Source organism: Pangasianodon hypophthalmus, chromosome 2 (assembly GCF_027358585.1).
Source record: "Pangasianodon hypophthalmus isolate fPanHyp1 chromosome 2, fPanHyp1.pri, whole genome shotgun sequence".
NCBI lineage: Eukaryota > Metazoa > Chordata > Actinopteri > Siluriformes > Pangasiidae > Pangasianodon > Pangasianodon hypophthalmus.
In genome coordinates this window covers 16,109,041-16,120,086 of record NC_069711.1, presented here as the reverse complement: position 1 = coordinate 16,120,086, position 11,046 = coordinate 16,109,041, and the positions used below count along the sequence as shown (strand labels likewise).

General features: G+C 38.0%; 1 protein-coding gene across 1 annotated transcript; it reads right to left on the bottom strand.

Annotated features, from left to right (window-relative positions):
• Positions 1 to 4,197: 4,197 nt before the first annotated feature.
• eefsec (eukaryotic elongation factor, selenocysteine-tRNA-specific) lies at positions 4,198 to 10,982 on the bottom strand. Its single transcript, XM_026930160.3, has 7 exons — positions 10,367 to 10,982; positions 9,495 to 9,702; positions 9,191 to 9,287; positions 8,867 to 9,031; positions 7,456 to 8,079; positions 6,790 to 6,946; positions 4,198 to 5,574 (listed from the first exon to the last, which is right to left on the bottom strand). Exons 1-7 carry the CDS (start codon positions 10,674 to 10,676, stop codon positions 5,393 to 5,395), a joined length of 1,743 nt encoding a protein of 580 aa, XP_026785961.1. The 5' UTR covers positions 10,677 to 10,982; the 3' UTR covers positions 4,198 to 5,392.
• Between the last annotated feature and the right edge of the window lie 64 nt (positions 10,983 to 11,046).

The following is an 11,046-nucleotide window of genomic DNA, read 5'->3' as shown; positions in this document are numbered from 1 at the left end:
TCATTTAAGCATAATTAGAACTGTAATTAGAATAAATAAAATATTTACACTCTCTATACACACTGTATATTTAATATGCTTCACTGTCTGTATGTACAACTCTTTATGGTTAGTTTATAGGCTTTTAAGAGTGGCACTCTATAAATGAGCACACTGGGAGTGTGTGTGTACATGTACTATACTCCCACTGAGGCCGAACCTGGCTTAACAGAGAGAGAAAGAAAGAAGGGCATGCCTCTGGATGTATCTGGTTTCTCAGTTTCAACAATAAAGCATTGATAGTTTCAGATTTGACTTCAGATCATTGTGCACATGCACACTTACGGATCAGGGGCAAGAACAGCGTGCTCCCATACAGCATAAGAGCAGTATTCAATATTTAAAAATATGGTTGTTTTTAACAATCACATTACAGTAAAGTCTTACAGATAAGCAAAGAATTAAGTAGGAATCATAAATTCAACAGAAAAAATACAGCGATTTCAGTTTTTGTATTGTGGTGTTGTGTGAGTACCATAGCTAAAGGTGTGCTTTATATACATACATACATTTTATATATATATATATATTACAATTGTGTTATACATAATGACAGTTATTAAGTACATAAATCTCATTTAAAATGTATTTTTATATTATTCTTAAATAAAAGCCAGTATTTATGAAATTTTTCAGTGTCTAGTATAAAGTCATTAAATTAATTCATAGTTAATTAGATTATTTTTTTTTTGGCTATTTGAAAACACCTTTTGTCCATACATTAAAGGTCTCATTCTTAGGACTCTTCCACTCTTTTGCTTAGACATATACAAATATAAGTTGATGTACATACACAATTATATATGCTCACTACTGCTTTTCCTTTAATAAAACATATGTGCGAATGTGTGATCATACAAGTTTTTTCTCTTTTACACAAACTGTCTTTCCATATAAACGTGCCACTCTGACACTCTGCTAATTGTTTGTTTAGAGAGGCTATAATTGAATAGCTGTAATTGAATAGATCACTTGGTTTATCCTTTAGAGATAAGAGAGAAAGCCCACTAATGCAGTTAGTCATATCGCTAACAGATACACAATGCTTTTAGCTCACAAGGTTATGTGATTGATGAGTTTGAAAAAGTATTTGTGTGTCTAACTGTGTGACCCTGCACAAAATGACCTTTTGTTAAATCTTTTTTAGCTGAACTACCAGGAATTAAGAACTGATACATAAAGACATGCCTTTGTTTTAAACCTTATGGGCAGAATATGAAGAACAGGAAAATGAAACATAAGGCTGTATGAACATAAAAGCTATGGCAAATGAAATGTAAAGTCCCGGGCTGAGTGAAAAAAATGGAGTGTTTTATTAACCTTAAAAACTGACTGAGACTACAAATGCCATGTGTTGCATTCAGGAAGTTTTCAGAAGCTTTCCCTTCATGTTCTTTTCGTTACTTTACAGCCTTGAATTAAGTTACTTTTTTTCCCCAAAAACTACTCCATAGTGAAAAAGCAGTAACGGAATTTCAGACCATTTGATATAATGCTCGATCATGTCCCATTTCCACTGATCATGGCTGAAGTATGAAGTTGTATCAAACTGAAGGATATCAAAAAAATTTTCAGAAAAATTTCTGCAGCTTTAAAAGTCCCAGTGAACACAATGTCTTCTGTCATTCTTAAACGGTAGAGCTTCAGAACCACAGAGACGCTCCTAGAGATGTTGTGCAAACAGGGGATAAGAGCTGTCAGGAAGGTGTCCAAGAGCCTGAAAGACTAAAAACACATGATGGCTCACTTGGAGTTTGCCAAAAGGCACATAAAGGACTCTCTGGCCATGAGAAACAAGAAGGACAGTGTCTTTATGTGTTACAACCAGAGCCTGAACTAGAACACGATTAAGCATCTCTGTGGAAACCTGAAAATGGAGGTACCGTGATGCTTCCCAGTAGGTTCTGCATCAAGAAACTGGAGAAGAGCCCCAAATCCTGATGTCCCAAGCATGTAGCATCATATCCAAGAAAACGTAAGGCTGTATCTGCTGCTAGAGGGCTTTAACAAAGCATTGAGTAAAAGGTCTGAAAACCTGTGGTTTTATGTTTAATAAATGTAAAAAACTTTCTGCAAAACATTTTAGAGTAAGGGTGAAAAGGAAGAAAGGGACAAAAAAAGGACAAAAAAGAATAATTACTCAGCTTCCAAAGTCACTGAGCAATACTCAGTGATCCCTACAGAGATGTCCAGATTTGGCAAACGAATCCATAGATTGATCCATTGACTTGGTTGTGTAATTCAGCATCTGACTGACTGATAAAAAGTGACAGTGTAAAAAAAGAAAAAAATAAATAAAAAAAAAAAAAACACCACACACACACACACACACACACACACACACACACACACACAAAAGCTACATACCGTACATGAGAATGTATTACTTACAGTTGTGAATTTTTGTATTAGATAATACAAATAAAAATTGTAATCTATGAAAATTATTTTGATATGTGTTCAATTTCCATTTTCCATTTTCTTTTAAATTACAACAAAATTATCTAAAACAATAGACTGCAAAAGACACAAGAGAGACAAAATCAACAAACAAATACACAAACACAAAATCAAGACACAAGATAAGCAGATACTGCAAACCTTGACAGATGACTCGACTTGACAGATGCAATATTTGATCCTTCATATATTAGGCTAATCTCCTCAGATGCTTCCCTTTGAAGTCAGATTATATCTTCCCTCGAAAACCCCTCACAGGTGTGTGTGTGTGTGTGTGACAAAAGGGAGCTGCCTTCACAAAAATCTGACATTGCTCTACTACCTACATACAGTTTTTGAAACTTAAATCTTTGAATTTAACCTGTTTGTGTTTGGAAGGGGATTTGACTGAAAACAATGAACGTGTTCAGTTTTTGAGGGTTTGCACTCTTCTCCTGTAGGATTAGAGCCTATTCTCTTCATCAGATAGATATTAAGTACTTATATATATATATATATATACACACACACACACACACACACACCTGTGAGGTTATATATATATATATATATATATATAATTTTAGCTATCTACCACAGTATACTGGAATTGAAATTAAATAATTAATATGAACCCAAAGTACAGGCTACATTAGGCTCAAAAATCAAAACAAACCCATCAGGTTTCACCAAATCAACTACTTGGTACATTCTTAAAAGAAAGAATGCACTGGTGAACTCAGAAACACCAAAAGGTTCAGAATACCACAGAAAACAACTTTTGTGGATGACAGAAGAATTCTCTCCCTGGTGAAGAAAAACCCCTTCACAACAGTTGGCCCGATCAAGAGCAACCTCCATCTGTGTCAAAGTCAACATTCAAGAGGAGACTTCACTGGAGTAAATGCAGAGGGTTTACCACAAGATGTAAACCATCAGTAAACATCAAACACAAGAAGACCAGATTAGAGTTTGCCAAAAATATCTTTTAAAAAAAAAAGGAGTTGTGGAACAACATTCTATGGACAGATGAGATAAAGATCAACTTGTACCAGAATGATGGGAAGATAAGGGTATGGAGAAGGGAAGGAACTGCTCATGATCCGAAGCCTATCACCTCATCTTATGGCATGGGCACGTATTGCTGCCATTAGAACTGGTTGCCTTGTATTTATTGATGATGTGACTGCTGACAAAAGCAGCAGGATGGATTCTGAAGTGTACAGGGCTACATTATCTGCTCAGATTCAGCCAAATGCTTCAAAACCCATTGGACGGTGCTTCCTAGTGCAGATGGACAATTACATGAAGCACACTTCAAGCCTACAAAGAAATGGAATATTCTGCAAGGGCCAAATCAATCACCTTAACTGAATCCAATCGAGCATGTATTTCAATTGCTGAAGGCAAAACTGAAGGCAAAACACAACAAGAACAAGTAGGAACTGAAGATAGCTGCAGTAGCGGCCTGGCAGAATCTCACCAGGGAAGAAACGCAGCATCTGGAGATGTCTGTGGGTTCTGGATTTCAGGATTTGCAGCCAAGTATTAAAAGTTTAAATTATGATTATATTAGTTTGTCCAACTACTTTTTGTGCCCTTAAAAAGGGGAGACCACATATACAGTATATATCCAAAAGTATGTGTACACCTTAACATAACACCCATGTGTGGGTCTTCCCCAAATTTTGTTGTCACAAAGTTGGAAACACACTGAAAAATTTTGACTTTGTGATTTTAATTCAATCCTGTCACTTGGATAGAGAGGGAGTGATTGCATGTATGAGTGCAATTAAAGTAAGACCTGGTCTCAGACCAAGCAATAATCTTGCTTTCTCTCTCTTTCGAACCAACAGTCAGTTGTGTTGAACCCATGCTCTACGAATTCTTAATAGACAATCGTACATATACAAAAAAGTTTCTTTATGAGATCATTATCTCTCTCTCATACACACACTAACTTCAATTACCTCCCACCTTAAGAAATAGACTGTGCTAATGTTAGTGATGACTAACACACAGTATGTTCCCCTGTCCCACTTAAGTCTCATTTGAAGGTGAGTCAAGGTTCAGGGCGAAGGAAGCAGCCAATCAGTAGTTTTAATCTCACGGGACATTTTCTGTTTTCATTTCCTCACTGCCCATTTTCCTACTTTTCCTCCACTTTCCTTTCTGTCCACTTGTTTATGAATATTAAACAGGTGCTGTGTAGGACTTTTCTGATGAAGGACCCCGATTAGAAAGGTTAACAGACTCAAGCTGTCGTATCTAACACAGGTTCTCTCTCTCTCTCACACTCACAAATACACACACACACACACACACACAGAGTTCGGAGGCCCTGCAGTGTTTAGCAGCATATTCCCTCTCTCTTCCTGTTGTAATTAATAAAAGAAACTCAACTTTGCTTCACTTCATTAATGTTAGTACAGAACACAGGAAAGGCCTGAGACACACATGCACAGAAAGGGTTATAGCCATCAGCATTTCTAGAAGTAGGTTTTAAGCTTTTAGGAGAAACATATGCGCAAAAATAATTTAGCTGTTTTTTTGTGTTATACTAAAATGCCACTTAAGCAAGTATAGCAAACACCCTTAATTATATGCATCAAGCAATATACAGTATTTGATAATTAACTAGAAATATATGGATAATGGATTTGACAACTAGAATAAAAAAATATTCCAAAGCATGTAAATAAGAGAGAAAGAATGCCTTCTATAATTTAGTATTTTCTCTAGTGTTGGGTTTTATTACAGGGGAACTACAGCAAGATTCCAAAGTAACAGATAGCCAACCAGAGGGTTACGTACTCAGACTTCCTGCCACACTCATGGGCACAGCACCTCAGGTGACTGCTCAGATGATTACCCTGAGCTTGAGTCTCTACCATAACAATTAGTGCTGCAAAAATCAAGACTGCACCATCTTTTTATGGGGGTCATAAACATATCTTTTAAAATTCAAATGAATGGTTATAGGCTGAGAGTCCACTTTGGCATTCTCCTCTTTAGGCGGTTCATTTTTAGCACCGCCCTTTCCCTTTTTCTTGGAGGAAGAAGAGAGGAGTTGCTTTGTTTCTTCTTTCAGTCCCTCTGATGGAATGAAGAGAAAAAGAGATGTCTGCATATGCCTCAGCACATTGAAAACAGAGAAAGCAAATCCTCACATTTGGCCTAAAATACACTTTGTGTCAACAACAGTATCACAATAATACAACTGCATAATGGAGTATGAACGATCTGTTTTTAATTTTTTAGTTTTAACTACCATTGTTAACAGCCCAGCACTTACAGAGTACATTCAGATAGTACTGAATACTCACATTATTCTAACATAAATTCAAATTTGTCTCTCATCAATCTGCATAAAATACTGCATTACTACAGTATGTGCTACATAACTTCCTGTTCAAAGATATTTTTCAGGGACTAGATTATATTAAACAAAAGTAGTAAATAATCAGCAAATTAGTATAATTTTGAGCTTCATATTTAAGAATCCTATTTACTAACTAACTAATTGCACACTGTTATCACTTTGCTAAGAAACTGAAAGTTTGTTACAGATTATTAACCAAAATATCAGGTCCTTTATATACACACTCTACAGAGCTTTAATATTATCTAATCACAAGGTGGAATAACTGGATTGTGTTATTCATTAGGTATTACAGTACTGTTCAGCATTGTAGCACTGTTATTACTGTTATTACTGTTATTGTAAGTGTTCGCACTATTACTTGTCATTTTGTATTGTTGTTATTTGTATTTCTATTATTGAATTGAACTGAATTAAACTGAGTAACTGTGTAGCGCAAAGTTACTTATTTCTACCAACTCCACAATCTAAAACAACATTAGTCTGAACTGCAGGTGAAACTTTTTAAACAAAAGGCATCAACAGATTATAATCCTACAATTAATATAATAGTTATATAATATAAACACTGCTATCAAAGCCTTGAGAGTTGGCTAGTCTGAAAAAGGAAAAATATTCCCGTTCATCTAATTTCATCTGCTTTAAAGAACAACAGGAGTTTGTAGTAAAATACATGTTGCCATGTACTTTACATTTTCCATGTGTAATTAAAACAAAGTGCATGTGTGTGTGTTTGGGCTATTACATCTGTGTGCTACCAGTACACAATACATTACAGTGCAACAGGCTGAAATAAACTACGTACTTCTGCCCTAAGCAAAGAATAACTGAGGAATTAGAAACAGCAGTAGATAGAGACTGAAGATTTGTGCAACTTTTGTAGTGTATCTACATGTATTAGGGAAGAGTGTGTGTGTGTGTTTTCATACCTGGAACTCTAATTTTGATTTTGCCACTCTGTCCAAAGTTGCCTTCAATGACCCCTGTCTCTCCTGAAGAAAGCGTGACCTTTAACCCCACAAACAGCTGAAGGTTGGTCTCTTTCTTGAACAGGTTTTTACCAATCACAGTGTAGTCGTCTGTCACCTGGTCACAGATGGACACAGTTAATACACCATAAATCTTTTCTGTAAGAAGGTCATATCTTACTTAGCTATCAGTAGCATGACAAGACATTCAACTAGATATATGTGAATTACAATCTAAACATGGACACTAGGAATACACCAATCCTGATTACGATCTGATGCTGACATCTAACCAAGCCGACTCTCTCACCCTTCAGTTCCTACGTTATAAATATGTTCTTACATCATTTTTGTCTTACTCAATGATTTACACACAGTCAACCATAACAACGGTGAGCTTTTGTATGTATGGGTTAATGTGTTAGGGTTTTAATGTGGTTATATTTAGTATTTATAATTATTAACACTAAATAAATGTGGTTTATTCTGATTCACTTATTTATACATATGAATAAATATAGACTAGAGATCTGATTTCTGGCAAATTGCAATATTTAAAAAAAAAAAAAAAAAAGGGGGTGTCATATAACTTGAAAGTTATGTATTTATTGGGTAGGAGATTGTTACCCGTTCCACTGCTCCTTCTTTGTGCTTGTCTTTACTGATTTTGAGCCTGGGCAATGCACTGTCCACATAGTTTTTGTCCTCGAAGCCCTCCAACAGCTTTCCGTGGAACGCAAGTCTGCATGTGTTACTGTGGATATCAGAGTCCAGCCGTGAGCCAATCACCAAACAGAGTGGTGGACACGTGACAGGTCGTTCAAACTCTAATAATGCCCACTGCGCTGGATCCCGCCCCTCAGCTTCTCCCTGGCCAGTCAAATACTCCTCTTGGTGGCAAAACTCCCAGTCAAATGAGAAAGCCTCTGCGCTCTGTTCTGTAGGAGACGCTGCTCCTGAGTCAGCACTTAGAGGAGCCCGGCTGAAGAATGACACACGTGCCATGACTGTTTCATGTCCAACAGTGATGTGGAATTTTGCACGGCTGCTAAGTGCACCACGGTAGTACTCGATCTTCCGAACAGAAATAATGGCAGCATGAATGGTATGTAGTGAACCAGGGGTACACACCACCCCTCTCTCCAGCAGCTTTGGGTCAAACTGTGTAACACACACACCGACCCGATCTCCTTGCATCGCATTAGGAACTGGCTTACGGAACATCTGGATCGACTTCACCTTCCGAGTCACCTAAGGATAACATCAAGCCCAAAATTTTGAGAAATGTTTTTGATTACTATTAAAAACACATATTCTGATATTTAAGAGGAGTTTATTTAGCGTGTGAGTCATCCTCAGGTATCTTAAGGTATTCAAAATTAGTGTGTTGGACGTTTTAACAGATGTGTATCTTAGCGTATAGATACCTATATCCCAGAATATTCTGAAAAAGTTACAAACTGAAAAACAGGAAAAGGCTGAAGACTCCTCCTGCACTCATGGGCATGTACTAAATTTATTTCCACATAAATGCTTTCCAGAACACTTATGTCCTTTTTTTTTTATAAAAATAACACAGTTAGCTAGCTGTAAACATGGAACGTCTTGTGTTTTCAATTGTTTTTCTTCCCACACAATTTCCTTTTCTAACCATCCACAGATTGTGAAAAGATGACTGACATTCATTCATGTTAAAAAGGGTGACACTTGTGCAAATTCACACTTATTTATGGCACATTTTATGGTACTGGATGTTGTGGGACATCTCCCATTGTAGTTTTAAAAAGAAAGACATCAAGATAATAAATCAAATCACAACACTCAAGTCATTTAATGACTTCAACACTCTTTAAAAAAAGGTTCTGTTTAGCACATTCAAGTGTTTCCATCAAACCTTATAGTGAGGGTTTCAGGTAAAACTGCTTTAGGACACAAAGAACCTACTAATCCAAAGAACTCGTGAGGAACCTTTTTTTCGAAGAGTGTAGAAACTGTGGGAGCCACAATACAGATGTGCATTGTATGCATGTGTGTGTACCTTGAGTGCAGGTATCTCAAGTGTATCATTGACATGCAGTGCCCCCTGCAGGATGGTGCCTGTAATGACTGTTCCCTGGCCACGGATGGAGAAACAGTGATCCACTGCCATGAGCAGAGAACCAGATGGGTCTCTCTGAGGTAGGAACGCCCGGGATTTTAGGAGCTAAACAAACACCAGACACAAAATACTTTATATGCTGGTAGTCAGACCCTGAGTCCAGATCCTAACACAGCAAACTCAGGTAGTCGAGATGATAAGTAGTTAAATTGTGTTAAGTACTGGAACAAATGTAGAGTGGCAGCTTGTACCAAACGCTCTCACCTCTATGAGCTCAGTGATTCCCTGCGCTTCAGCTGTATCTGGAGCCTCGGGTCCCCCTGGCTTTGCTGCCACGGCAATGACTGGGCAACCTCTAAATCTACTCAACCATGAAATCAAAACAGCCACGATGAGAACTGATTTACCAGCATATAAGTTTATAATTATATTTTCAGTTATTTCAGAAATTGTTCTGAAAAATCTCCATTTAATATACTTCCATATTACAACATTTATATGAACATTATACATGACAATTTAGCTAAAGCTTAATCAGATATATGATTGCACGTCAGTTAGTGTGCACCTAGTGTTTTCCAAAGTTTTGTGCATCCTCTTGGTCATCTTCTCAATGGCACTCTGTCTCTTGTCACTGGGCAACAGGTCTGTTTTATTGAGGATGACGATCATGTGTGAACAGGTGAGCTGACCAATCAGGAGACACTCTGCTGTTTGCGTCTGCATGCCTTTCACAACGTCGACCACTAACAACATCAGGTCAATGATCTGAGCCCCTAAAGACACACACAAATACACAGTCATTGTCTTTAAAATGTGAAACTATAAAAAGCACACATAGTTAAAAGAATATGAGAAAGAGACAGCAAGAACGTTACTAAATAAACCCATCAAGCTGGAGAGAGGAAAGTTTGTCTGAAAACTTAACCACCACTCTGCTGCTTTATTCAGCCACACATGCTCATCGAACACACAGGTAATAGTTGTTAGTGCTACTGTCTTTCTCCTCTCTCAGGGCTGGGAACCTGGGGTCTGATGAACTGAACTGCAACTTTTATGCACCTTTTTTCTTGTTATGCAACTTTTCTGCCACCTTCTGGTCATAACTGGAAGTGCATGCTCTTAGATTGTTGTCTCAAATATAACAGCAGTCAACCAGGTCACAGAAATGTGAGAAACTGTATTAGAAGTGTCTGTAAAGAGCATAAGATTTAAGCACAAAACAGATGCTATTTACAGAAGCTGTTCAAAATCCAGGCCATGTGACCTGCTCTGTGCATATTTATATATTCTGCTGTAATAGATGTGTTGTAAAGGCCAATATCTCGAGCATGAGCAGCAGTCAGCTTCACTTGACAAAGAAGAATGCACTTAAGGTTTATTAATCCTTGGAAAGCTCTGCATATGATGTTTGGGTGGATGCGCGTGGCATTTACTCACCGCCAATGATGGTGCGAATGAGGGAGGCATGTCCTGGACAGTCCACCAGTGTGAACTGCAGGCTGTCGTACTCTCCACAGCTCTGCCTCATGTGCTCCGGCAGGGGAACAGTGAAGGCGCTGAACCCCAGGTCCAGTGTAATACCGCGCTCTTTGGACTGCGGGTTCTTGTCGAAGGCCGCCGTGGACGCGGTGCTGCTCAGAGCTCGAGCCAGAGACGTCTTTCCGCTGTCCACATGTCCCAGCACTCCCACGTTAAAGTTCAGAGTTTTGGGGAGACCGTCCCCAGGCGTCGGCTCGGGATCTGCCATATCCAAGAGATCTGCGACTATGCCAGCGAAGTGATCTCCCTCAGTCAGCTCAGTGCGTCAACAGACTTTGACCTGAGCTCAGATTTGCTGGTGCAGATTTTTTATAAACGGAAACCAAAATTATTCTGACAATAATATGATACCTCAATGATGTGTTATTTGCTGAAATGTTTTCGTTTTAATTTACGCCAACAAAAATACGTTAGTTTCAGTACACGGGCCAAGCTTACTCTAAAGTTTTGTAATTTGACAGATTCACTTCCTGCGTTACCGTAAAATGTTTCCGGCTGCAAATATGGTTCAGAGTATTCAGGTTCCAAATAGTTTAGATCGATACGTTAGGTTTTTCCGTGCAACATATCTGCTAAAA